Source organism: Natator depressus, chromosome 7, assembly GCF_965152275.1.
Source record: "Natator depressus isolate rNatDep1 chromosome 7, rNatDep2.hap1, whole genome shotgun sequence".
Taxonomy (NCBI): Eukaryota; Metazoa; Chordata; order Testudines; family Cheloniidae; genus Natator; species Natator depressus.
In genome coordinates, this window is record NC_134240.1 from 31,106,472 (window position 1) to 31,134,160 (window position 27,689).

Consider the following 27,689-nt stretch of genomic DNA (forward strand, 5'->3'; position numbering starts at 1 on the left):
ACAATGCAGGAAGATGGGGTGTGTGTATACATCTTACATCATCAGCCATCCACCCTTTGCGGAGCAGTGGTCCAGCGGGTATTGTGCCCTCCTCTCCACCCTCCATGATTTTTAGACAATGCCTGCTGTTTTGGGGCACTCCAAAGGCAGAAGTGTGTTGCTCTGCAGAAGTGTCCTTTAGAGACAGAGATGGTAAGAGTCATCCCCAGTTTGGGATGTTCAGCAAGGTCTGGGTGGGGGTGAACACCACCAAAGACAAAGAGAATCTGCCCTATCCCCTCCCTTCAGTTCAGACACTGCTCCCTGACCCAGTCCCCGCATCCGGAGGAGTCACTGTCAGAATGAAACTACAAAGTGCAACACAGACGTTCCGCAATCCCCACCACTCCAATCTGAGTCCCCTGCCTCGATCCCCTTCCACCCACCAAAACTCATCCTGCCCTAAAATCACACCCATGACCTTCCAAAACCCACACTATCCATTCAGCCCTAATCCAAACCCCACAATTCTCTCCCCACCATCCCCGAATGCTAAACCATGCCTTAACTCCCACTATCACCCCAATCCACCCCATCCTAGTCTCAGTCCCCTGAAAAAACAGCCATGCCCCTAAACCCAGTCCCACGAGCTTCTCCCAGCCTCCCTCTTCCATCCTCAATTCAAGCTCCACACGCCAAATCTCTACCACCCTTGCACTTCAAAGTCTCTCACTAGCCCCCACTGACAGTAAACCTCAGCCCTACCCCCAAATCCTACAGCCCTGAATCAAAGCTTCCCCACGCCTCTCGCCTCGATCCATCCTCCTGTCTGAGTCCCCTTACCCCAAATCTCAGCCCCCTAAAATCTTACCGCCCGCTCACCCGCCAAACCCAAACTGCCCCCCAGCCCCTAATGCCAGAGTCCCCTTCCTCCTCCTCCCACCTCGCACCTGGGCTGTTCCCGCCTCTACGCCCCCCCGCCGCCCACGTTCCCCGCCCCGGCTGTCATCAGGCTGTTCCCCGCCGGCCGCTCGGGCTCTGCCCACCCAGCTACTTACCCAGCTGTGCCACCTCCCCCCTTCCCCAGCCTCTCCACAGGCTGTTCCCACCACTCGCCGCCGCCCCCTCCCCAGTCCCCCGGCTGTTCGCGCCCCAACCCGGCTGTTCCTTGACCCTCCCCCCGGGCTCTTACCGGCGCAGGACTGGGAACTGGTCCCCTTACAGTCGCGGCCGCCCGCGGGGACCGGGGTGGTACTCGGCTCAGAGGGGCCCCCTCCAGCGGAGGAGGAGATATACGGCGACTGGGTGGCGGGGTCGGCCATCTCCGCGACAGCAACGGGAGCCTCAGTACACTAAGCGTCCGTCCCTCACGACGCGAAGATACGAACTGGACTCACACCGCGCAACGGACCTCAGTCCTCCTAGGACGGATTAGGAGGACTGCTCACTGCGCATGCCCCATTGGGGAGGGCTGAGAGGAAGGCGTACAGTGCGCAAGCGCTTGTAGCTGGAGGCTGGACGGTTGGGCACCGGGCATGCGCCCCTGGAATAGCGTGGGCCTCGCAAGGCGCAGGCGCCAACGGACAAGAGGTATTCACTGCGCGGGTTGCTGCGCCTCCTGTGTTTTCGGGTTGGAAGCTGCTCATTACGCTGTGGGCAAGGGCGGAGTGCCTCACCCTTCTACGCATGCGTAATGGCTCTCTCAGCCTGAAACAAAACATATACGCTCTGGGCACCAGAAACCCAGACTAGGGCGGGTGACGCCGCACTGAGTCCAGACAGGAGGGCGCATGCAGCTCTGAATTGATTCTTTGGTTTGTGTTTAATGAGAAGGGAGAATTTTTTTTTATTTCCCTCCCCTCTTTCCCATAATTTCTCTCCTTTTCCCCTCTTCTTATTTCGTCCGTTCCCCCTTTTGTCACTTTCATTTTCTCTATTTTCCCATTCCCTCTTTTCTCCTTCAGTTTTCTTTTCACCCTCCCCTTCTCTCTCACATAAAAAAAGACATTTAAATACATTTCCTTTCAAACAGTCCCTCCCCAGAGCAATGGGGCTAGGACTTAACACCCCACTGAGGTGCATGGGGTGGCTCCCCCTGAGTGATTGTCACAGGCAGGCATGGCTGCGTTGGGCATACTCAGGATGGCTCAGGCTCTCTGCAGAGCTGACAGATGCCACAGCATTAGTTACAACTGGATCATCCTTTCAAACTTTTCTTCACAACCACAGAAGCTAGAAACTTCCTTTGTTTTATAAATGGAAACTGAGCTTTTGATGCAATCATATGACTCCAGAAACTGCCATCCAAAAGTGCCAACAGCCCTGCATGATTGCACCAGCGCTGTGATCATTCCAGGATTGGGGCCTACATTAGCTGTGAGGATTGCTTGCTTCGGATCTGGCTGGAGCTATCTGCACTTTGCTGCTTATCAGTCTGATTAAGATAATGTCTTTTGTTTCCTTATCACAGTGATTTTACCTTTCCATTCTCTGGTTAAGGCACTGGGTCACTGCATGCCCCAAAGGACAGGCTATCAGTGCCCTTCAGGGCAAAGTGGGAGAGACTGCATTTCAGGTGTTTGAATATGTGGCAGCCTTAACTTCATCCACTCTAGGTTCTGCTGATGCATCAGAAATTCCAAACAGTTGCTGATGCATATTTGCTTTCAAACCTATTCCCATCAGGGCTGTTTCTCTTCCTGAGTGCCTACTGGAGGGAATCTTGGTTTTCACATAGAGAAATACCACATCATTCTGCTGCAGCATTACCTAAGAGATAGGATCAGAGAGGGAGTGGCTTCTAGTGCGTTTGGGAACAACCCGGAGTCAGAAATTCTGAGTTCTATCTGCAGCTCTAGGAAGGGAATAGTGTCTAGTGGGCTAGAGCAAGAGGAAACAGGGACTCCTGGGTTCTATTCTGAACTCTAGAAAGAGGAGGTTGTAATAAGACTTGTAGGCTCCTCAATCAGCTTCTTCTCTTCCTGCACTGTGTTTAGGGAACAGCAGTGTACCACGCTAGGGCATGGGGCCAGCATGGAGTGTGAGGGAAGAGTGCCCCCTACTGAATCACTCACTATGCAGCACAGTGCCCAGTAGTGCCATACTGGGACACTGGAGTCAGCACTGACTCTGAAGGCTGAGTGAGCCCTGCTGGCAGCACAGATGCCACAAGTAAAATTGCTGGGGAACAAATATTTTCACTAGAGAAACTTTTAGACATTTTGTAATAAATAAGTTAAAATCTTTAATTAAAGGCTGAAAGCAAAATTGTTGTTTTTTAGGACAAGAAAGTTTCATAAAAGTTGCACAAACATTTTCCATCCATTTCAAATTCACTGTCCTCTTGCAAACAGCAGAACTGCCACCCTTTCCACCCAAACATGAGAAAAGATAGTCCAGTGGTGGGGACCTGACCCTTCATCTTGAGAGATCCATCTTCAATTCCCCATTCTGCCACAGACTTGCTGTGTGACCCTGGGGAAGTTGTTTTGTCTGTGCCTCAGTTTCTCCATTTGTAAAATAGGAATAAATAGCCCTACCTTACAGCGGGGGTTATCCATTATAGAATACGAGGTGCTCAAATACTATGGTGATGAGGGCCAGATAAATACCTTAGATTATTATAATACCTAGCTCTTCTATAGCACTTTTCATCAGTAGATCTCAAAGTGTTTTACAAAGGTCAGTATCATTACCCACATTTTACAGATGGGGAAATTGAGGCATATGAAAGTTTCTTGCTTGGCTTGCTCAGGATTACTCACCAAAGCAGAGGCAAAGCTGGGAACAGAATCCAGGCTTCCTGTTTCTTAGCTAGAGAGAAACATTCAGAAATCATGCACTGGGCCTTAAAAACATCAGTTTAAAAAACAGATGTTCTGATTATAAGACAGGGTTGCCTGCAATAGTGGGGAACTGGACTCAATGTCCCAGGAGTGCTTCCTTGCAGTTCTGCGTTCCCATGACAAGGCAGAACAGGGACATAATTTCCCTGTGCCATTGAGACATATGTTTAACCTACTAGTTTGGCATGTTTTATGCATCCCCTCTATGCTCAATCTGCAGGAAATGTGGCTCTCTTACAGCTCTCGGGTGTCTTACACCCCCTACCCTGGCTTTCCGTAGTATATAGCAAATTAAACGTCTTGGGGCTTATCAAGGTGTTCCATGGCCTAGGCCCAGGGCATCTCAAGGTGCCTAAAGCTCCAGAACAAAGACTGTAGTTAACAACTTGGCCTTGTTAGCACAAAGGTGCTCCCTGCAATAAGGGTAAAATTTGTCTGTAAAGGGGCTGGAGCTTTCTCAGGGGTTGGTACAAGGCTGTGGAATGGACTCCCCCAGGAACTAAGGGCCATTCCAAACCTCCCCACCTTCTGCTCCAAATGCCAGGCTCATTTCTTTGACTTTGCCTTCTGTAACATAAACGTGTATATACACAAGGTGGTCCCACATATTGTAGGTTTTGTCAGCCAAGCTCATTGCACACACCAGGGCTCCTTGCATCCCTCCCTTCTCACCCCAAGATGCCTGTGTGCGACCCTCCCATTACTCTTGATTTCAGGTTTCAGAGTAGTAGCCGTGTTAGTCTGTATTCGCAAAAAGAAAAGGAGTACTTGTGGCACCTTAGTGAGCTATAGCTCACGAAAGCTTATGCTCAAATAAATTTGTTAGTCTCTAAGGTGCCACAAGTACTCCTTTTCTTTATTTCAGGAATCCTTGCAACCTGTCCATCATCTCCCTCATGCCAGGGGCTCTCTATCCCCCCATTTTACCCACACACCATACCAGTGTCTCCCGTTCATGTCAGGGACTCTGTGTGGCCCAAATTCCGCACATGCCAGGGACTCTGTGCCTCCTCCATTCTTCCCTTCCTGCATACTAGTGTCCCTCATTCTCCCTGCTATGCCAAGGGCTTTGTGTGGCCCCCATGCCTGCATTTAAAGCAGGCTGGGTGGCAAAGTTAACTACAGCATTTGAAGGAGCTGTTTAGAATGGCTGCAAGGTAGCTGCAATATATGAGCTAAGGGAAGGAGTCATGTATAGCTACAAGGCAAGGACAATGCACTGACTGAATCAGAAGGAAGGAACAAAGCACAGTTAGAGGAGAAAAGCCATGCACAGGCTGCAGGGCTCAGGCAGTGCACTGGTAGCAGGGACAGGCCATGCACGGGCTGCAGGGCAGGGCTCACCTGTCTTTGTGGATGATGCTCCTTTCATACAGAGCCCTCTGTGCAAAACTCCACCAGTGCCTTGTAGTCAATCTGTGCCCCAGCCTTGCACCCCAAGGGGCCAAGCACCCTCTCTTGCTCTCAGAAGCCTGGGTGTCAGCCTGGACTGTGCTCTGAGGATGCTTTGAGTGGCATGGGGCTCAGAGCAGCACAGGTCCACAGCGTGCGACCCTTGGATGTGAAGGAGTTGCTCTCCCGAGGAGGCTGCTGGGAGCCATAGTCCATGGACACCTAGGGATACCCCAGGGAAGGACAGGGGCTGGCCTACATTTCCCAGCATATACCTCCCCATGTGGTGAGAGAGCCCACCGCGGCAGTTGTTGGGACTTGTAGTCCACAGGCGCCACAGTTTATCGAAATGTACCAGAGAGGAGTTCAAAGGGACTGCATCTCCCGGCATGCCTCTCTGGACGGTCGGCTCTCTGCTTCCCCCCGCCCGCCTGGCGGTCGCCCCGCCCATCTCATCCTGGCCCCGCGGCGTGGGGTGGCGGCTCCATGTTGGTCTCTACGCGGTGGCTGCTGCAGCGAACGGTGTCAAGCTGGAGGCGGCCGGTAATGGGGCCCCCTATGGAGAAGGGGGTATAAGGGTCTCCTATGGTGAGGGAGTCCCCCGTGGAGACGGCGGGCGGGGCTACGGGGTCCCCTATGGAGCTGGGGTTCCCTACAGAGAGAGGCGGGGATATGGGGTCCCCAGAGAGACGCGATCCCATATAGAGAAAGAGGATTCCTTATATAGAGAGAAAAATTAGACCATGTGTTCCCTTATAGGGAGAGGGCGTATGTGGTTCCCAGAGAGGAAAAAGGGGGGCTATAGGGTCCCCTATATAGAGAGAGGGAGGCAAGTCACAGGGTCCCCCATAGAGAGAGGAAGCCATAAGGTGATTATGCAGTACTAGGGAGCTGACTAGAGCAGGCACCCCAGTGTACAGAGCAGGAACTATATGTGTTTCTATAGTGTCCCCATGACCACCCTACATCACGACTTGGGCATAGGTGACTGTACGTGTGTAGAGTTGGCTGAGGACTCTATGCCCTCTCCCTGGATGAAAGGCCCCCTTTATACCAGTACAGCTAGAGTCCTTGAACCACTTTGGGATCTATATATGTATGTAACTGGGGGCCTGATTCTGCAATGGAGCACAGAGCAGTCTTGGTTCACGTGGTCTGTTGGATACACCACTTGCTTGGGAATCAGGACTCCCTATGTTCATTTCCTGGCTCTGTCACTGTCCTGCTGGGTGACTTTAGTCAAATCACTTCCCCTCTCTGTGGCTTAGTTCCCCCCCCTCTGTGAAATGGGAAGAATGCTGCTCTTCACCCCCCACCCCAGTAGGGCAGGATTGTTCCCTGTAGCCATATTTCCCCCACACTCCGTTGAGGCAGGATCTTTCCCTACAGTCTTTGCCCCCACACCCAGGAGGCAGGAGCGTAAAGGGATTAGAAGGGGATGAGAAGGATGCAAAGTGAGGTTATAAAGTTTGACCCTCATTTGCTTAAGGAGTATGACCTCTGGCTGATGATGGCTGTAATGTAAATGATGCTGAAAGTGCTTTGACTTCTAGTCTCGATGGGATAAAGCCTTGTCTTGGCCAAGGGAGTACTGAAAGTGATGGTACTAAAAGTGCTTTCTTCCTCTGCCACATTAGGATGGAACCCAGTATTTGGGTACAAGGCTCTAAACCATGCTGCTTCATGGCCATTAAGCGTCTGGGGGTCAAGTGACCCCATAACTGCTGGGTCTTCTTTCACCTTTCTCAGAATCAGCTTCTAGAGGCTATATGGGTCCTATAGCAGGGGTTCTCAAACTGGGGGGTTGGGACCCCTCAGGGGGTTGCAAGATTATTACATGGGGGGTCGCGAGCTGTCAGCCTCCACCCCAAACCCTGCTTTGCATCCAACATTTATAATGGTGTTAAATATATAAAAAAGTGTTTTGAACTTATAAGGGGGGGTCACACTCAGAGGCGTAGTATGTGAAAGGGGTCACCAGTACAAAAGTTTGAGAACCACTGCCCCATACCCTAATCCAGTGAGGAAGAAGGAATGTAGAGGAAAGATAATCCAGAGGGTGTGGTGCTAGGAAAACCTGGGTTCAAATCCCTGTTTGGCCACAGGCACCCTCAGTGACCTTGGGCAAGTCACTTATCCACTCTGTGCCTCAGCTTCCCCATCTATAAAATGGAAATAATAGCACTGTCCTGCCTCACAGGGCAGTGTGAAGATTATGAGATGCCGGAGGTAATGAGGGCTCTTTAAGTACCATAGAGAGGTAGATAGATCTTTCTGTGAGACAGTGGCAGAGGCAAGTATGATGCAGACAAGGACTGGGCAGTCTTTCCTTTCACCTAGCTCTGTTGATGGTCCTCAGTCCTGACACCCAGTCCCCCTGTGAGGTGATCGTTTACATCATAGCTAAATCCATCTCCATGTCTGTCCATCTGTCCCTACATACACCTCTCTATCATGTGTGCCAACTCCTATGCTGTCTTGAAGAGCAGTTGAGGTGAGGCATGATTAGCTGCTTATGAAACATCGGGCTGTTTTCCTAGCACTGCATTGGGAACTGGTAAATTGTATTGGCTGGCGTAAGGAGCCCTTCTGCCATCCCCTGCTTACTTAATGCGAACCAGGCCTGGATTTCCTGACTGAGGGCAGGGTGGGGAGTGCAGGCTGAGTAGCTCTGTGTTTTCCACTCACTGGCAGTGGAAACTACATGCAAGTAATTTTTGGGTGTGTGTGTGGTGCTGCCTTTTTCCCTTTCACGGAAGTACATATTTCAAGAGGAGATAGGGGGTGGAGGGACTCCAGGCCATAGCTTAACACTTAGTCATCTGTGCAGGCAGAGTTTTTGTAACTGCTTTTGAGTGAATTTAATCTTGGATGAAGGAAGCATTTGGAAGAGAAGCCTGGGGCAAACCCCTCTGTATGTGTCAGTTTCCCTGCCCTGGTTAACTTCCAGTTGACCTGTGTTGAGCTACATTTTGACACCCTTGCGTTGCAAATGTGTGGCCTTGCGAGTGTGTTGAGTAGGGAAATGTTGCCCTGTTGTGCAAGTGTTGTGTTGCTTTGCAGGGCCAAGGTGTGGCAAGGCAAATGTGGTGGGTTGTGAACCTTTCGTAATGTGCTGCAGAGATGTTGAGTGAGGTTGCTGTCGGACCCCACTGGACAGTGTTGCAAATGCATTGTGTTGTTATGTTAAATTGTTAAGAATGCTTTGCGTCACCAACACATTTTGTTGTGAATGCTTGGTGGTGAGTTATTTGTACTGTGGTCGTACTAGAAGTCACAGTCAAGGATCAGGACCCCATTGTGCTAGGCAGGGTATAGAAGCAGAACAAAAAGCTGATTCCTGCCCCAGCGAACTTCTAATCTAGGTATAAGACAAGAGACAACAGGTGATACAGCCAGATGGGGAGGAGCACAAGGAAATAATGAGATAATCCAAGTCAGCATGATAGGCTGTTGTCCCAGTCCACCAACATAACCGTTGTCAAGTATTTTGTAGGTGTCATGACAAAGGAAAGTTTGAAGGAGGATAACGAGGTGGCTTTGTGGATGTTTGCACTGTGTTGCAAGTGGTTTGTACTGCAAATGTGTTGTGTCCTGAATCCTTTTTCTTGCAAACGCATTGCGCTAGTTTGCAACCAGCCTGCCTTGCTAACACCTTGAATTGCTTCTCTGGGGCTCAAGATGCCCCCTGCTGACCGAACACCTGTGGCCTGTATAACCAGTATGTCTCCCTGAGCATGTCACATTCTTAACACTGCTCAACTCTGGTTCCTGTGCTCAGGGGTCCTGGGCTTACATCATGGACTCTCCTAGCCCTGAGGCCCTCTCATTCCTTGCCCTTGTGACATTTTCCTCTGCACTGTGCAAACTTGATGCCAGGCTTGTTGCCTGCACTACTGACCGGAGGATGGTGCCAGCATTGGGGTGACAGGACTTTGCTGAGCCTCAGAAGGGTTGTTCTTGTTTTTTCCCCATCACTGCTCAGCTGCTGACACTGGGTGAAACCTCCGAGAGAATGGTTTGAAATATTGGCTTGTGTTTATATTGTGTTGGCATTATTTGTTTATCACACAGGAAAATGAGAAGGTCGTGCTTGAGAGAGTGTGGCATAATGCAGGGCCAGGATAAGCTTCCTCTTCACCCAGCTCTGCCAGTCCCCCTCAGTCTGGACCTACAGCTCCCTGCTGTCCCAGCCTTGGGCTCATCCTCTCCTCCCCCACACCAGCTCTGCCAATGTCCCATAAACCTGACTTACAACTTTCCTGCTATCTAGCCCTGGGGTCCTCACACACACAGCTCTGCCAGTGCCCCTCAATTCCAACCTGCAGCCCCGTGCTTTCCCTGTTCTGCGCTCCCCATACAGCTCTGCTGATACCCCTCAATTCTGACTTACAGCCCCCTTCTGTCCCACTGCTGGGCTCCCCACAGACAGAGCTGTCGGTGTCCCTACGTTCTGGGCTGCTCGCTCACTGGAGATGTCAGTCACACTGAATCTGTTCCTGCAGGGGGCTTTGGGACCTCTGTACTCACTTTGCTTGCTGCCTGAATCACAGTTAAACCCAGGTTTCAGAGCAGCAGCCGTGTTAGTCTGTATCTGCAAAAAGAACAGGAGGACTTGTGGCACCTTAGAGACTAACCAATTTATTTGAGCATAAGCTTTCGTGATGCATGAAGTGAGCTGTAGCTCACAAAAGCTTACGCTCAAATAAATTGGTTAGTCTCTAAGGTGCCACAAGTACTCCTTTTCTTTTTAGTTAAACCCAGGTGCTCAGAGCTCTTGTGTGTTAAATTAGTATGAGATTAACGGAGTCAGAAAAAGAATGCTAACTGCTCTTTTACCGCACTGGGTGGCGTAGATAAAAAGGAGCTGTGTGTGGTGTTGTTTACTATGTGCATTACAGCAGATGCTTTTCCTGAGATTGGGGCCCCATTACAGTTTGTGCATTATTAGTAGTATTATGGTAGTGCCTCAAGGCTCTGGTTGAGATTGGAAGGTCCCCATTGGGCTAGACACTGCACAACCTCCTCCCCAACTGAGATTGGAGGGGCCCGGTTATGTGGGGAGCCCCACTGGGCATGTGCGTCACAGACACCCCGTGATCAAGATTGGGGGGGCCCCACTGGGCTGGGCGCTGCAGAGAGAAAGACAGCCAGAGATGGACCCTGCTCACAAGAGCTTGGATTCAGAGATGTTTGCCTGACCTTTCACGACCCATTGGTTCAAAGGAGGAGCAGGACTTGTTGAGGCACTGTCTCCAAAATCTGGTTTGTGACTCTTTCCCAGTCACTCCCGTCCTTGAGAAGAGCCTGGCCTGGAATCCAACAGCTTTTGAGCTAGCGGACCTGGTCAGGGTTTGGCTTCCCTAGACATCTGTGGATCCCAGCAAGATGTTTGGGTCTTTCACTGGGCTTAACCATTGAGGCACTAGCTGGTCTAGGAAAGACTTGATCTGGGCAGAACCAGTCCCTCCTGCGGGCAAGATTTCAGGTTAGACGGTTCCAGTTGGTTCCCAGATGGGATCTTCTCCCTTCCCCATGGGAAGAACACAGAGCAATGGCATGTGCTGTTATTAAACGAAACCCCTCCCAAAACAATCCACTCCACTACATGTGAAATTCTCCCTGCCCCCAGGGAGAGGATAAACCACATGTGACACATGTCAGTCACGTGGGGCTTAATTCACAGATACTAGAGTGATGATGGCAGGGTAAGAACCTGTACAAAATAGAATGGAGCGGGAGGGAAAAGCAGCTGAGGATGGAGCCAGCGGGGGAGAAGGGACCATCCCATGCATGAGAACCCCTTTTGCTAACCATCACCTCCAAGCTGCCCCGATCCCCTGGTGAGATCCTGAACTGGGCTAGCTGCAGATCAAAGCTCCCTTTTCTAAATTCTGGAACTAACCAGCAACCTTGTGATCAAAGCATGGGGTAGCTGGGTGCTTATGTCTTAGGGCGAGCCACTCCCCTCTCTCTCTGCCTCTGTTGTTGAAAGAGGATCATTCCATACAGGGAAGGGGGGTTGGCATGGATGCCTGCAAAGTGCTTTGATGGTGAAGAGCCAAGGAAAGTGGAAAGTTTTATCCAGAGGTATAGATTGGGTGTTAGTCGCTCATGGACTAGAGTCCTGGACTCCCCACTTCCTTTCTCCAATACTTTTGCCCCTCAGATCTCTTTCCAGTCCAATCCTAACCTATGGATAATCATCTGAACACAAGCTTCCAGTGCAATGCTGTGGCCAAAAAGGCTAATGAGAATCTTGGATATATAGACACGGGAATCTCGTATAGGTGTAGCGAGGTTCTGTCTGTATTTGGCACTGGTGCGACCGCTGCTGGAATGCTGTGTCCAATTCTGGTGCCCACAATTCAAGAAGGTTGTTGATAAAATTGGTACAGAGAAGAGCCACGAGAAAGATTAAAAGATCAGAAAAACATGGTTATAGTGTAGACTCAAGGACCTCAATCTGTTTATCTTAAAGAGAAAGTTGAGGGGTGACTTAATCACTGTCTAAAAGTACCTGCATGGGAAACAGTGTTGTTGTGGCTGTGTTGGTCCCAGGATATTAGAGAGATAAGATAGGGAGATAATTTCTTTTATTGGACCAATTTGTAGCTCTTTGTAGCTTGAAAGCTTCTCTCTTTCACCAACGGAAGCTGGTCCAATAAAAGAGATTACCTCACCTGCCTTGTCTCTCTTCATGGGCAACCAAACTTTGATAGTGGGCTCTTTAATCCAGCAGGCAAAGGTCTAAAAAGACCCACTGGCTGGAAATTGAAATTGGGATTAGAAATAAGGTGCAAATCGACTAGTGAGGGCACTTGACCATTGGAACAACTTCACAAGGCCTGTGGTGGATTCTCCATCGCTGGGAATGTTTGAATCAAGGCTGGATGTGTTTCTAACAGATCTGCTGTAGTTCAAACAGGAATTAATTTAGGGCTGGCCTATGTTATATAGGAGGTCAGGCTAGATGATCACAGTGGGCCCTTCTGGCCTTAGAATCTATGAATGCACCTGGCCCCATTTGCTGCCCAAACCCGCCCCACATGATGAGGCAGAGGGTCAGACCCTTGGCTGGCACCAGTCAGATGGCGAGTGGGCTGTGCTCATTTACCCCAGCTGAGGAACCAGCCCAAGGCAGCTCTCTCATGGCAGCGTTACACTTTCTGGCATATTTATCAAATCACGCTAATTTCATTCAACTGGAAGTTCTCTGGGTTAGGGGCTGTCTCTTAGTTCTGTGTTTGGACAGTGCCTGACCCCACAGGGTCCTGGTCCATGTCAAGCTCTTGCCATCCAAAATAATACTTTGTGTAACTCCACCACATTAGCAAGGTTCTCATCAGCATCGTGGTAAAATCCCTCTCTGTGGAATTTGCTGCATGAGGCTGTGCTAAGATAACTGCTTCCCTGTGGCCCTGGCCAACAGAGAGCCATTGTGGTACAAAGCAGCTGCCTAAAAACAACACTCTTCCCTCCACGCCCCAATGTTCATTCATTAGTATGCCCATTTTGCAGGTGGGGAATTGGAGATACAGAAGGAGGACGTGACCTGCTTCAGGTCGCATGGGGAGTCTGTCACAGAGGCAGGAATAGAACCCAGATCTCCCGAGCCACCAGGGCCTTAACTTCTCACCCAGCACTAACCCAGGCTCAGGGTATCTGTTCACTGTCATTGGCCTGGATGATCGGCACCCACGTTGGCCTAACCCAGGCGTGGGTGCCGATTGGCACCCACGTTGGCCTAACCCAGGCGTGAGCAGCTACACTGCAGCACCATATCTTTGTTACTCTGTCCTCACTGGTGCTGCACTTTCCTGTGTGTGTGACTAGGACTTCTGAGGACATATTCCATAGTTCTTTGTGCTGCAGTATGATGAGCTGCTCTGTGATTCTTTCCCAGTGAATTGTGGGAGAACTTGTCTGTCCTGGGGACATGGTGAATTGTGGGAAGACACGGGAGGACTATCAACCCGCAAGTGATTTTGCCAGTATCCTCACTGCAAAGTGGGCTGGTTACCAGCCTCAGTGAAAGCAGAATCTGGGCTGTAATCCACCCCCGAGCTGGGCTACTAAATTAGGGGGAGAGGGTTTTGTATGTGGATGGGAGAGGCGTTGGGATAACACCCAGGTAAGGAGCCCGGCAGTGAAGACATACTCTGAGGACAAGGTACAACCGCAGCAAGAGAGCACCAACTTCCACCTGCTTGAGCCAATTACTCTGACAGAAAGTCTCCCAGACTGGCACATGTTCCTTGGGCTGTAGGGGTGGGTATTCAAGGCTCTGACTGGTGGCCAGGCCACTCTCTGAACTAATCCTGCCCCTGCAGCCCCAATGGGTTCAGGGGCGTGACTGGCAACAGGGTGCCGCTCGGTAAAGACTGCAGCAAATATAACCCAGCCCCATCTTGCTCTCCAAATATTTCTGGTTTTAAGCCTCTCCTGTCCTGAGAAAGGAGCAGATGATCCAAGCTCACTCTCACCAGCTGGGACTGCCTTGGGACATCCCTCCCTTGGCTGTGTCCTGCCCCTTTGTGTTGTGGATTGCCCTGAAAATTGGGAGGGGATGGGGTTGTTATCTCTGGTGCAGTGTTGACATGGAGTATGGTAACCTCAGCCCTTATGAACTCCTGGCATGTGTGTGTGGTGGGGAAGCAGCCAGGCTTGTGATGGGAGCTCTGGCCCTTGGGGCTTTATATGGCATCCCTGGTGCCACGAGATGCTGCTGGGCTTGGGTTTTATCATCCAAGATGCTGAGTGCCCCCCAGGCAGCAGGACTGGGGCTCAACTTGTATGTAGCCAGGTAGTTGAGCGTTCCCTGATCAGCTTGATGTGGAAAGTACAGGCCCCAGTTTAGGAGAGGAGGGCCCTGTAGCCACACAAGTGCATCTCTTCAGACTCTCCCAGGCCTTGGGAACAGGAGACAGTCACAATCCCTTCCGTCGCGAGGGTGGCGACGGTGGAACTAAGCCCTCCAGGTCTGCGTTCAGGAAAGGAAAACAAGAAGCTTTACACCCTAACCCCACCCTTGTGCTTGGGGGATTTCTGATGTGTAGATCAGCCCAAGGCTGTGGTCCCCGGCTGTACAGAGAGGAATATAGGAATAGTCATATTGGATCATCCCCATGGGCCTATCTAGCTTCATAGTCCATCTCTGATCAGCATGAAATGCTTCAGAGAAAAGTGCAAAAAAACCCCTGAAGCAGCCGGATGTGGGATAATCTAAACCCTTGTCTGGAAGATTGTTCCCAAGCCACCTCTCCTAGGGCATTTCCTAAGAAGCCCCCCAAGCAATGTATTTGTGCCCACAGGTGGGGACACCATGGGGCGAGGGAAGCCTGGGCCCGTGCAGATTGTCTTGGTGCACAAAAAAGCCCACTCCTTTGAGCTGGACGAGAAGGCGCTGAGCGGGGTGCTGCTGCAGGAATCTATCCGGGACATGGACGTGGTGGTGGTGTCGGTAGCTGGGGCCTTCCGGAAAGGGAAATCTTTCCTGCTGGACTTCATGCTGCGTTACATGCACACTCAGGTAAGCTCTGTTCCCATGATGCCCTGCTGCTGCATTACATGTACACTTGGATGAGGCACTGCCCCCTTCCCACAGTGCTTTGCCTCCAGCTGACCCAGCCTTGTTCTCAGCTGAGAATCCACCCCTCTTGCTTGTTCTGCAGAAGGAAGGCGGCACGTCCAACTGGCTGGGGCAAGAGGATGAGCCCCTGATGGGGTTTTCGTGGCGTGGGGGCTCAGACCCCGAGACCACTGGGATTCAGATCTGGAGTGAGGTGTTCACCGTGGAAAAACAAGATGGGAAAAAGGTAAGGGCAGGGAATGGGGTGGGAGGATGGGGGTGGGGAGTGTGTCTGGTTGGGTGGAGGCATAGGGGTGGGGGGAGCGTGCATGGGGGGATGCTGCACCTTTGTGAGTATGATGCACAGATATGGCTGCACCCCCAGGCTTGCAACATTATGGAAGATATTTCACAGATCCTGGCGGGCAGCCAGCCTCTGATCTGCAGCCAGACCTCTCCTCCGCCTGCTTTGGTTTGGCTCCCTGCCGTTTGCTGCAGGCTGGTGCAGCTACGCACTGAATCTGCAGGAGGGTGCGACCTGGGCCAGGATGGCATTGGGTCAGCAAGTGGATCCATGTGCCATGCTAGGGGAAGGGCTACTGTTAGTAGCTGTTGGTGCGCCAGGGGCGGGAGGTGTGTAGGTCTAGGTGATCCCATCTTAATGCTAAGCCTGGTGACCTGTGGAAGGGGCAGGCCATACTGATCGTGCCCCACATGCCCTTGCTTGGATGCCGTCTCCCCACTTGGGAGGGTAGCATTATCCCCACATAATGAGCCGGAGCTGGGCACTCCCTGGGTTCCAGCGTGGGGATGTTTTGGTGTGCTTTTTCTCTGGTTTCATCTGGTCCACACCCTTCTGTCCCAATCTGTGCCTCTCTCTCCCAGGTGGCAGTGGTTCTGATGGACACCCAGGGCGCCTTTGACAGCCAGTCGACCGTCAAGGACTGTGCCACCATCTTTGCCCTCAGCACCATGACCAGCTCCATCCAGGTGGGCCCGGCAGAGTGGAATGCCCTGGGGTTCGACAAGGGGAACCATTCGTAGCCTGGAGGTGCCTGGTGTGTGGCCCTGCGTCTTGGTGTCATCAGGCCATGGGGCTGCGCACAAGGGCTGCCATCTCCCAGCCCTTAGGGGAACTGCGCAGATGGTCACCTCATGGCTTGGGACCTTAAGCAGTGCAGTGGGGGCTCTGAGCATGGCGTGTGGCTGGGAGAGCTCTGCTCCCACTGAATAGAGTGGGTGGCGTCCCACCTTGCTCCGGGCTGGTGAGATTTCGGGAACTTGCTGAGATTTCAGGGGGGGAGTTTGGGAGCCAGGAGCTTTAACAAGACACAATGTGCTTGGCTGGGTGATGCGGGAATAGCCTTAGGGCTGGGGGTTCTCGCTTACAAGAAGAGGCCAAAGAAAGTGACATGGAGATGGCTGGGAAGGGGAGAGATGTGGACACCATGCTAGGATACCAGCACCAAGACTGGGGAGTTCAGTGGCAGCATCCCTATCTGATTGTCTGGCAGGATGGCAGGGGAAGTTTGAATCTCAGCTCTGTGGCTTCCCTGCAGGGGGCTTGACATTAACAGCACCTTCTTTCCTTGCAGATCTATAACCTGTCCCAGAACATCCAGGAGGACGACCTGCAGCAGCTTCAGGTAATGGGGGGAGGGCCTTGTAACATGAGGATGTGGCAGGGAGGTGAAACGCAGAACTGAGGGCCAGGGGAGCTTCCCCCAACAGCTGGGGTGACCCAGAAACAGTTCTTTGAGCTGCAGCACCTGACTGGCTTTGGTAGGCCTGGCTGGGGTGTAGGTGAGGCAGGGCTCTTACTTAGCCTGGAGTTACTAGGTACATGGCACCTGGCACTGGCTGCATCTCCATCTGGAGCACCAAGAGGGTAATGCCAGCTCCAAGCTGGCTGTCTGGGTCAGCAGGGTAAGATCTGTCTCTGCAGATACGGGATGCTGGATCCAAAACGGCCAGTTCAATCCATGATGTATAAACAGGGGAGCAGTGAGTCGGAGCAGGGAAGGGATTTTACCTCTGAATACGTCATTGGTGAGACCAATACTGGAGTAGTGTGTGCAGTTCTGGGGTGCACTTTTTTAAAAAGCACGTTGAAAAATTGGAGAGGTTGCAGAAAAGAGCCAGAGAAATGATCAGAGGGCTGGAGAAGCGCCTGACAGTGAGAGACCTAAGAAGCTCAATCTGTTTAGGTTCTCAAAAAGAAAATCAAGAGGTGACTTGATCACGGTGTACAAGTAACTTCACGGGGAGAAAATCCCAGGTACTAAACGGCTCTTTAACTTAGTGGGGAAAGGCGGAACAAGAACTGATGGCGGGAAGTTAAAGCCAGGCACATTCACATTAGAAGTAAGGCACCAGTGTTTCACTGTTGGGGCGATTTTCCTTTGGAACAAACTCCCAAGAAAAGTGGTGATGTCTCCAAATCCAGACTGGAGGCCTTTCAGGAAGAAGCTTTAGCCCAGTGGTCACCAACTGGTCGATCGTGATCTCCGGCGGTGTAGCGGGGCTGCCGCTAAGGCCCTGGAGAGGGCAGGGGGCAGTGGTCTCAGCGCACTGCTCCTGCCGGCAAGCTCTGCCTCCGCAGCTGCCATTGGAGCTGCTGGGGCGGTGCCTGCAGAGGGGGCAGCGTGTGGAGCCACATTCCCCCTGCCCCCCTCCCAGGGGCTGCAGGGACGCATTGGCCCCTTCCTGGAACGGCATGGGCCATAGGGCCAGGCAGGCAGGAAGCCTGCCTTAGCCCGCCCACAGTAAGTGCCACCTGGCGAGAGGCTGCACCCCAGCCCTGAGCCCCCTCCTGGAGCCAGCACCCCATACCTCCTCCTGCACACCAGCCCTGAGCCCCCTCCCACCCCCTGCACCCCAACACTATGCCCCAGCCCAGAGCCCCCTCCTGTACCCAAACTCCCTCCCAGAGCTTTCACCCCTCACCCCCTCCTGCACCCCAACCCCGTCCCAGGCTCAGCCCGGAACCCCCTTCCACACTGCAAACGCCTTGGCACCAGCCCAGAGCCCGCACCCCCTCCCGAACCCCAACCCCGTGCCCCAGCCTGGTGAAAGTGAGCGAGGGTGGAGGGGGAGTGAGCAGGGCAGGGCTTTGGGGAAGGGGCAGGGCCTCGGGGAAGGGGCAGGGTAGATCCTGGGTTGCCGTTAAATTCAAAAAGTGATCTTGGGGGTAAAAAGGTTGGATTTGGCTAAAGCAGTAGTCTCCAAGTTTCTGGGCTCAGTACTGGGGGGAATGGTGACATTATCTGGCCTGTGTTATACAGAAGGTCAGACTAGACGATCTAATGGTTTCTTCTGGCCTTAAAATCTATGACTCTGTGTTGACCCATGGTGGCTGTTATGAGCTGATGACCCATGGTATGTGTGTGTGCATGTGGCTTTGTATGTCTGATGCGTTCCCTGTGATCACCTTCCCTGCCCACTCCAGCTGTGACAGCCTTGTCTTGTCCCTTAACCACTGGTGTCTCTGCTTCCTCAGCTCTTCACAGAGTACGGGCGCCTAGCCATGGACGAGATCTTCCTCAAACCATTCCAGGTACACCCTGCGGCCCAGCCTGACCCCATGTCCCAACTCGGCATGCCCTAAGGGGCAAATGAGCACCTAGGCCAGGTGGGGGAGCTCCTTGCTACGCAGTCCTGTGTGGGGAACTGGGTTAGGCCAGGGCTCCAGGTATCCAGACGTACCTGGAGTGCAGGTATCCAGGGGTTTTGCTCCTTGGGCAGAGGTTTTTGATCGTTACCCACAATCCAGCAAGGCACTGGATTGGAGCGTGACTGCTTTAGCCTACTTGTTGTGTTATGGAGCTGTTGGTAGTCCGGATACAAACACTTGACCTCTGGATTTAAGCATGAGTCTCTGCTCCCTGAATAGGTGCAGCTGCAGACTGGGCACTAGAGGGGCCCAGTTACTCCTGTCTGAGGCTCTGTTGTCTGTAGTTCTCCATGGTCTCTTCTCCCCAGGGAGTGTCATCCCTCCTCTCCCAGGCTGTGGAGATTCACATGGATTACTGCTTCTGGTGGGGAGCCTTTTTCATCCCAGTCTCAGGCTGAGCAGCTGGAGAAAATACAATGCCGGGCCTACCTTCCCTCTGCTCTAGCTTCTGGCTATGCCCCCTTTCCCGCAGCTGTCTGTAAGGAACACCTGTCCCCTTCTCAGCTATACCTGATTAGTGAACAGGGCTGGCTGACTATAGGACCTGGGCCTTAAAGGGGCAGGACACCCTGTTATAGAGGGATTGGTGGTGCTAACCAGCCTCAAAGCACCAGTGGTTCCAGTCCCCTCTAGCAGGTGTCTGTGAAATGAATTTGAGGGGTCACAACCCACTTCCCATCACAAACGCTGATGGAGCATGGAGACTGAATTCCCATCTCCCCCTAGGGGGACACGACTGGGGCAGGGGTGGGGAAGCTGTATCTGTGACTTAGGCTTCCCAGGCAATAAGCACACACATGAATCCCATTCTCCCCAGCTCTGAGGCCTTACACCCCCCACCCCTCATTGAAGCAAAGCCCTGTGTGATATCTAGGTGTCCATCCCTGCTGTGAATCAGTTCTGCCCCCTATAGAGGGACCAGGAGGTGGTGCCCCCTGCTGTCACCCTGTTCTGTCACTATTGGCCAGTACAGTCCCAAGCTGGTGGCACAGAGCAAGCACGTCCCCTAAACCCATGGCTGACCCCCCCCCATGACCCGCCTTCCCATCTCAGACCCTGATGTTCCTGGTCCGGGACTGGAGCTTCCCTTATGAGTACCCCTATGGCCTGGAGGGGGGAAAGAACTTCCTGGAGAAGCGGCTGGAGGTAAGGACTGGCCGGGAAAGCCACATCGGCTGCAAATCATGGAAGAGGGTTGGTGTTTGGTCCGAGTGGGTGAACATGCTTGGGGCATCACTCAGTTGAGGGCCTTTTGCAGCCCAGAGCTTTGAGCGTGTGATGTAACTCACCTGCCCTCCAGAAAGTGGGGCCTGGCCTCCTGCCCTGAGACTGGCTTGTCCCATGGGCCTGTCTCAAGCCATGCCCCACAGGGGTCCTTGACTCTGTTGATTCCATCCCTTCAAATGTTGCTTCTGCTTTATCCCTTGGCTTTTGGGCCTTGGCACCTTGCTTGCGGGCCCTGCAGGATGGCTGAGAGCTGAAGTCAGCAGGGTTGCATGGGGGGGAGGGGCGGGGTGGGATAAATCTGTGCCAAGTTTAGCCCTTTATTCCTGTGGACTGATTCCCCCCCCGGGCTTCCATCGTCACAGCAGAGTGGTTCAGCAGCACCCCCTTGGGAAGCTATTAGTGGCTGCGTCAGAGGGGATGTTCTCCTGCACACCTCAGCCTTGGCACTGATCTAGGATGTCCAGCAAGGCAGGGCAGGATCTTTGAGTCTAGCTCATAATTCCCCAGGCAGCCCTTGCTGGCAACAGGGTGGGAGGACTCCTTCCCCTAGCACAAGGGTGTGGCTAGCTGGGATGACTGATGGCATGCAGGAGATGTCGGTCTGCTGGTAGGTGAAGACCCATCAGCATGAGGAGATCCAGAACGTCCGCAGGCACATCCACTCCTGTTTCACCAATGTCAACTGCTTCCTCCTACCGCACCCAGGGCTCAAGGTGGCCACTAGCCCCGGCTTTGATGGACGACTGAAAGGTAGGCCAGGCGCAGAATTGACTCCGCTCCTACTGCAATCCAGAATGGATAACGCAGCTCCCCTTGCATGGACCCAGTCTAGCCTGTTTCTAACCGGGGCACTGCGGGGGTTGACAGGACTTAGGCCACAACCACTGGGAGCTGGAGCCCGGCCTCCAGGATCTGCAGGCTCAGCGCTGGGGAATCTGCATTTACTTAATTATGATCCCTTGCAGACTGGTTTTTAAAGGGGCTTCATCATCTTAAAATTCCCCTATCTGACTGCAAAAAATGTACTCTGCTCAGGTTACAAGTTGAGCTGGGTAAATAATGGATTTTTCATTGGCTGTTCTGAAAAAAAGGGAAAAAAACTAAAAAATTTCTGAAAGTTTTGGTGAACCAAAAAGTCAAAAAAAAAATTCATTTGGGGTCGATCATTTTGATTTTTGTGCTCCCCCCCTAATTAAAATGTTTACATATCAAACGCAAAGTCATTTTGAAGTGAAAATTGGTTTTGTTTTTTTTGTCTTAAACAATTTGCCACAGTGGACACAAATTCATCAGATGTTTCTGTCGACTCAGATCTGCCTTTTTCGCTGAAAGAAGTTGTCAGAAAATTTTGCCCAGCTCTAGTTAAAAATAGTGATTATATTGAATTGTGATCATGCCTAGGAGCCCTAGTCATGGGCTAGGACCCATGGTGCCAGGTGCTGTGCAAACAGAACAAAAACCTGGTCCCTGCCCCAAACAGCTTACAGTCTAAGACAAGAGACAACAGCTGGATACAGCCAGATGGGGGAGCACAAGGAAACCATTATACAGCCCCAGGCAGCATGATGGGCAGTGTTCTTAGTGCAGCAGTGACCTAACTGTTGTCAAGGTTTTTGTAGGCCTCCCATCCGAGGAGAGTTTTGAGGAGGCATTTGAAGGCGGACAGTGAGGTAGCTTTGAGGGTGTTTGTGAGTGTGTGGTGGGCAGCATGGGAGGAAGCACAAGTGGACATTTCTGAAAATGTAACAAGTGGGTGATGCAGGCTGGGTCAAGACCCTGTGCAGGCTCCCTGTAAGTCACTTAGCTGGAGACTGGAATTTGAGTCCCAGCCCTGTGCAGGCTCCCTGTAAGTCACTTAGCTGGAGACTGGAATTTGAGTCCCAGCTCTTCCACAGACTCTGTGTGATGTCGGGGTGAGTCACATCCCCTCTCTGCACCATCTGGGAAGTGAGGCTGTTTCACAGGGGGCATTGGAGGAGAAATTCAGGCATTCTGATGCAAGTATATATATGCTAGTTTCTTGACATGTCTCATTCCTTCCCGCCTGAGCCCAGACATTGCTGCCGAGTTTAAGGAGCAACTCCAGCAGCTCATCCCAATTGTGCTGGACCGTGGCCAGTTGTTGGAGAAGGAGATCAATGGTTCCAAGGTCACCTGCCGAGGCCTGCTGGAGTATTTCAAGGTGGGCAGAATCCAGGATGAATGTGTAAATGTAGCTGTTCTGATGCATTGCCTTTCCCAAGCCAGTAGGTGGCAGCAACACTAAAGCCTCTGGCCAGCAGCCTTTGCAAACAGCTGGTTGGCAGTCAGGATTTCCATTCTGCAGGGAATTCCAACATTTGGGCATTTTTAATTTTTTTCTGCAAATTGGAACAAAAAGCCAAAATTTTCAGCCAACTGAAAATGGACACATTTTAATTGGAGACCCTGGAAGCGTTTTGATAAGGTAAAACATTTCCTTTTTGCTTGATCATTTGGATTCTTTTCATTTAGACTTTTACAATTAATATTTTAATATAATATCTCATGTTTATTGTAATTAGCATTGTATATTATGTATAATATATATTTTATTTTATATTAACATACATAACTATCCATTAATATTTCAACATAATGTAATTATATGTAACATATACTAAATATAATATACATGTTACGTTACATTAAAACATTTGTAATATACAGTATATAATGTGTACAGATACATTATATACGTGTGCCTTAATATAAAAGTCAAAACAAAATGATCAAGTAAAAATGAAATGTGTTTGTTCTATTTCGTTGAAATGAGCACTGACATAAGTTTTGAAATCTTCCCGTCAAACTCTATAGAAATCACCACCCTCCTGCGAAAGGTTTTTGATTTTGAAGAAACTGTTTTTTTTGATGGAAGTCTGTTGTGTTGCAAAATCGGTGACTAGCTGTGGTTACAAACCTTTCCCGCTTCAAGAAGCGAGGGGAGTTGGGGGAAACTTCCCCCTGGGGACAGGTTACCCCATCACTGCAGGGATCCTGGCAAATTTCTGGTGCTGCCCCTATCAGAGACAGGATCCCAGAGTGGATGGTCCAGTGATCTGATCTGGGCTGGCTCTGTTCCTGTGATGAAGGTTCCTGGGGCAGACACTAAGAGATGAACGGGCACGGCCTATGGTTTCCTGTTGTGGGGTTTGTGAGGTTGGAGCACTTACCTAGGATTGGGGAGACCTGGGTTCAAGACCCTGCTCCACCACAAATGTCCCAGGTGACCTTGGGCAAGTCACTTAGCCTCTCTGTACCTTGTGTTCCCTATGTGTAAAATGAGGAAAATAGCACTGCCCTGTCTCACAGGGGTGTAGTGGGAAAAAGTACATTAAAGATTGTGCTGGGAGCCAAAGAAGTGCCTAGCCTAGACCTCCTAGCTCTATACCTTGCTTTCATTGCTGTCACTGTCTCCCTCCCAGGCTTATATTAAGATCTACCAAGGAGAGGACCTGCCTCACCCCAAATCCATGCTCCAGGTGAGTTTGTTTGATTGGGGTAGCCAGAGCCAAGGGGAGGGGGCCAGTGACTGGACCCTGAAGCCTCTTCTCACTCTGGCCTTTGGGTAGGAATGGCAGTGAGTGCTTCCCTGTGACGAGCTGAGCAGCATGCACCGAAGATCAGCTGCCTTCCCCTGTCTCTGAAGGCTCCAGGGGCTGCGTCCCTCTGGAGGGCTGGAAGTGACTCCCATACAGAAAGTGAGCACTCCTAGCCCCTGCTGGCCCAGAGACATCTTTCCCAGGGCAGGCAGCATAAATCCAGCCCTGCTTGCCCCTGGTGTCAGTTCTCGGCTGGAAGATGCATCCTGCTTATCAGCCCATGCTGTGGGTCAAAACTACCCGCTGGGTGCCAGAGGGTGCTGTTGGTGGAGACCAAAGGGGGAAAGGGTTAAGTCTGACTGCTAATGCAATCCAACTCCCTAGTGACAGCAGATGGAACTGCATCCTGCAGGTCTGTACCAGCCCCAGTGCCTCCCAGAGGCAGCAGGCAGTACTGCACCCAGCAGGGCTGCAGAAGCTCCAGCACCCCCATAGGCATCAGGTGGTACTGCACCGTGCACCACAGTAGCGATGCCATTGGCAGTGCTGATCAGTGTCTTGCTTTTGCCCTCTCTCTGCAGGCCACCGCGGAAGCCAATAACTTAGCAGCTGTGGCCTCTGCCAAGGACATGTATTACAACAAGATGGAGCAGGTGCGTGAGTCTTGGGGGCTGGCATCCGTTGGGCAGCCAAGATCGGTGTCCACATTGTCAAACCATGTATTCCGCTTCCCACACATGCTGGATGTCGGGTTCCGCCTGAGCCCCTGGTGGGCCTGCTTATTATCAGCAGGACTTGTAAAGATATTGTTAGAGGCTGGAAAGAGAACCCCGGAGTCCTGACTCCCCGGCCCTCTGCTCTAATGCACAAGACCCCACTCCCGTCGTAGAGCTGGGGATAGAACCCAGTTGTCCTGACTCCATCCCTCTGGTCCCTGCAGTTGCTGGTGAGCTTGGGGGAGGGTGGGGGCGGGGCACATACTGCAGTCAGGGATATTCTGAACTCTCATAGATTCCGTTTGGGCACAGAGATGCAACCTCCCATATGATGCTCCCTTCCCCCCCAGATGTGCGGGGGCGATAAACCCTACATCTCCCCGGAGATCCTGGAGGAGAAGCACCAGCAGCACCGTGCATCAGCCCTGGAGCACTTCCAGAAGATCAAGAAGATGGGGGGGAAGGAGTTCAGCCAGCGCTACGAGGCGGAGCTGGAGAAGGAGATGGGTGAGCTCTTTGAGCACTTCGCCAAGCACAACAAGAGCAAGAACATCTTCAGCACCTTCCGCACACCGGCCGTCATCTTCAGCGCCATCGTGGCCCTCTACTTGGGCTCGGGCCTCACTGGCTTCATGGGGCTGGATGTGGCTGCCCAGCTCTGCAACTGTGTGGTGGGGCTGCTGCTGATTGCCCTGCTGGCCTGGGGCTACATCCGTTACTCAGGCCAGTACCGGGACCTGGGCGTGGTCATCGACACCACCGCTGACTTCGTCTTGGAGCAGGTGGGCAGCACTGGGGGGGGCACTGGGTAGGCATTGTAGGGGGACACAAGGGATGGGAGATGCGGGTTGGGGTAGGGGATGCCTGGGATGAGGCAGACTAGGCCCGGTTGGCATGGGTGGTATGGTGTGTGGGAGAGGGGGTAGTAACTGTTTAAAGGGAAGGTGGAATTGGCAAGCCAGGGTACTGGCTCGTCCTTAAGGACTGATAAAGCTCAGCCCCACTGATAACGTGGCGACGGTGAAGTGTGGCTGAGGCACTGCAGGGTGCAGTACTGCCTGCTGCCCCGGTGGGGCTGGTCCAGAGTTGCAGAGACCTTTCCAGCACTGGGAACGTGGCCACCCTTCACCTCTGACCTCCCCCAGAGCAGGGAAAATAGGAATTTGGCTCACGCACACAGCAGCCATTTCACCCATTAGCCAAGGCCCTATGGTGCATAGTGGGACTTTCCAGCCACCCCCACCAACCAACCTCTCTCCTGCACCTTTTCTCCAGGCCACTTCCCGCATGGGCAACACCACCCGGGCCGCTGTAGCTGACACATCGGGTGCAAGGGCTCCGTCTGACAAGAAAACCCAGTGAAGCTTTCATGCCAAGGCCGAGCTGGGGCTTAGCAAAGTCCTGTGCTCCTGCTGCTGGCTGCGAGCGGCTCCAGGCCTGCAGATCTCGACTCCTCTCTCCTTTCATTCTTGTTTCTTTCCCCCTTCATCTTTCCTTCGCTTCCCCCCTTCTTTTTATTTTTTTTTTTTTGCACTTTAAAAAAAAAAAAAGACCAACTGCAGCTTTAACCTCCTACCTGTGCCAGCCAGTGCCTTGTCACCGGGATGGGGCATCCTCCCCACCAGACTCACATTCCTGCTCCTGGGAGCAGCCCCTGGACTAGAGACCACATCTGGATCCCAGCTCCTTAATGGTTACTTCTCATCACATGGGATCGGATCCCCTTCAGTAGCGGGCGCGGGCAGGTGCTGTTGTACATTGCTAGGTTTCCCCCTCACTTCCTGCTCCGACCTGGGAGGTGCAGACGTTTTGGTGTCTTCCCTCCAGCCCAGCAGAAAGGATGGATCCTCAAGGCCTGAGCAGAGTAACCGTCACTGTTCCTCATTTCCCCTCCCTGTCCCTTGTGCCTTGGTAGAACTGAACCGTGTCGTTGGGCCTCATGGAGGAGAGGGAAACCTCCCTCGACCAGCTGCTGCCTTAGGGTGAGGTGGGAATGGTACCAAAAAATACAGAGACACCCCCACCCTTCCTCGTGCCAGAGAGAGCCTTCAATCCACAGCATGCTGCCCAGCCCTAGCTAACATTGGCCAAGGGCCAGCGAGCCCCATGATGTGATCCTGGCGCTGTGCCGCCAGCCAGCCTGGGCTCCTTAGGCAGGGCCAACACTGCTTCTAGAAGTGCAACCCACCCGTGGGCCCTGCCTGCATTGAGAGAGACTCCTAGCCTGTGTCTCCAGTGTGGACCAACATGGTCCATTCAATTTCCAGCCACACTTTCCCCCGTCCAGTGTTAACACTCCTCACCACCACCACTGCTTTCGGCTTTGGGGCAAAACGGCGCTTTCTGCTTGTGGAAGATATGCCCAGAGGCTCCTTTGTGCTTACAAACCAGTCCCAACTGGCAGCTGTGTGCTGTGGCTCGGTCCTGCGTGGGGTACCAGTTAAAATGCAGTTTTGCCCACGTGGGGGTGGATGGCCTACTTAGCGCCACACGGGAGCTCCCTTTGCTAATGTCTCTTGCTGAGTGACCAATCGCCTTAGCCCTTTTGAGTAGGGAGCTTTTGCTATTGGGGCATCACGCTGCAAAATCCTTAGCCTCTTATTGGATTGTCTGGTTTCCCCTCGCCGGGACCTCCGACACCGTTCGTCAGTCAAGCAGGTCGCGGCCTCCCCTCTCCACTGCTATCTGGCTGGGGTCAGTTGGGCAGTGCCAGGATCCGTGATCCGAACCAGGGGACCAGACGCCACCCATTCCCTGCCCCGTCTGACCCCAGCCCCTCCAACCACCCCAACCCTGAAGCACTCTCACATTCCTGCTCATGTAAAGCACAAGAATAAAGCTCATTCCATTTTGTGATCACAGCGCCTCATTTTGGGGGGAGAGCAGGGCACATTATTTCCCTGGGAGGCTGAACCCTGGCTAACCCCCCCTTGCTTCCCAAGCCTTGTTCTGCTGGAGATTTCCTTGGCTTATCAAAATCCTCCCCAGTATTCTGCCTCCACTGGGGGGCCTGGATTGGTGTTGCAGGCATCTGTTTGCGGGAGAGGTAGAACTGCCTTAGTTTCGTTTGAAATTCCCCAGCCCAGGAGCCATCTATGCTTCTGGTCACGTTAATATTGCCCATTTCAAGCCTACTATCTGCCACCTTCTCCCTCTCCAGCCATTCCCTGGTGCCTCAGGCTGGTTCCAGCCGGGCATCCCCCTGAAGATGCGCTTCCAACTGGCCCCCTGTGAAAGCCATCGGGTGCCTGGATGTCAAGCCTCAAGAGAAGGGGCAAGTACATGGTGTGGGGGGTGAAATCTGCAAAGGTTTTGAAGAAGGTTGGAGTGAAACTTAGCTAAGACGGACCAACTGGCATCAAGATTCTTTTGGGGTGGATGGATGATTATGCTGGTCAGATTTTCCCCCATTGTGCTAGTTTTGGAAAATTCCTGTCCCAGTGTAAGAATTACCTATGGCTTCAAACTGGTCACATGAAAAGCTTTCGGGGGGGCGGGAGTGCCTTCTCCAGATGTTAAAAGAAAAGACACTGTTCTCTGAGAGTGTACCAATAAAGCCAGGCCCCTTCAGTTCTTAGCTCTGCAATGTCATCATTCAGTTTCCAGTAAGGCCTGTCAGGACATCACATGACCAGCTCTGTGTTACTTCTTTCAGCAGGGTGCAGCGTGGTGAGGCCACGGTGTCAAGCTAATGCTTGCTTCTATTCATACAGTAGCAGCTGAGCA

The 27,689-nt window shown here is 52.3% G+C and overlaps 2 protein-coding genes across 9 annotated transcripts in view; one reads left to right on the forward strand and one right to left on the reverse strand.

The window, feature by feature from the left end:
• Nucleotides 1–5,446, reverse strand: part of RTN3 (reticulon 3) — a 39,701-nt gene extending 34,255 nt beyond the window's left edge. The window contains exon 1 of one of the 5 annotated variants that reach the window (XM_074957898.1): nt 5,169–5,446. In XM_074957898.1, the coding sequence (XP_074813999.1) occupies nt 5,169–5,196 (28 nt within the window). In that variant the 5' untranslated portion in view covers nt 5,197–5,446. Of the gene's footprint in view, nt 1–1,171; nt 1,457–5,168 lie in introns of those variants that run through there. The other 4 variants (XM_074957901.1, XM_074957897.1, XM_074957899.1 and 1 more) reach the window with 4 other exon arrangements.
• Nucleotides 1,183–26,818, forward strand: ATL3 (atlastin GTPase 3). 4 transcript variants are annotated; one of them, XR_012640210.1, is made up of 13 exons: nt 1,183–1,569; nt 14,531–14,748; nt 14,891–15,034; nt 15,673–15,777; nt 16,383–16,433; nt 18,287–18,343; nt 19,514–19,606; nt 20,299–20,437; nt 21,742–21,869; nt 23,131–23,187; nt 23,829–23,900; nt 24,276–24,745; nt 25,239–26,818. XR_012640210.1 is itself a non-coding variant. In XM_074957902.1 (13 exons), the coding sequence occupies exons 1-13, from the start codon at nt 1,515–1,517 to the stop codon at nt 25,323–25,325; spliced, it is 1,638 nt and encodes a 545-aa protein (XP_074814003.1). In that variant the 5' UTR covers nt 1,190–1,514; the 3' UTR covers nt 25,326–26,817. The 4 variants fall into 4 exon arrangements, 3 of the variants coding, with proteins under 3 accessions (XP_074814003.1, XP_074814004.1, XP_074814005.1); XM_074957902.1 differs by having other exon boundaries at nt 1,190–1,569; nt 24,314–24,745; nt 25,239–26,817; XM_074957903.1 differs by lacking the exon at nt 1,183–1,569 and adding an exon at nt 5,659–5,759 and having other exon boundaries at nt 24,314–24,745; nt 25,239–26,817.
• The last annotated feature ends 871 nt before the right edge of the window (nt 26,819–27,689 follow it).

Coding starts and splice junctions, on each gene's coding strand:
- ATL3 (XM_074957902.1), top strand. CDS start 1,515: ATGCGCCCCTGGAATAGCGTGGGCCTCGCAAGGCGCAGGCGCCAACGG. Junction 18,344..19,513: donor TCTTCCTCAAACCATTCCAG/GTACACCCTGCG, acceptor TTCCCATCTCAG/ACCCTGATGTTCCTGGTCCG. Junction 23,901..24,313: donor ATTACAACAAGATGGAGCAG/GTGCGTGAGTCT, acceptor CTTCCCCCCCAG/ATGTGCGGGGGCGATAAACC.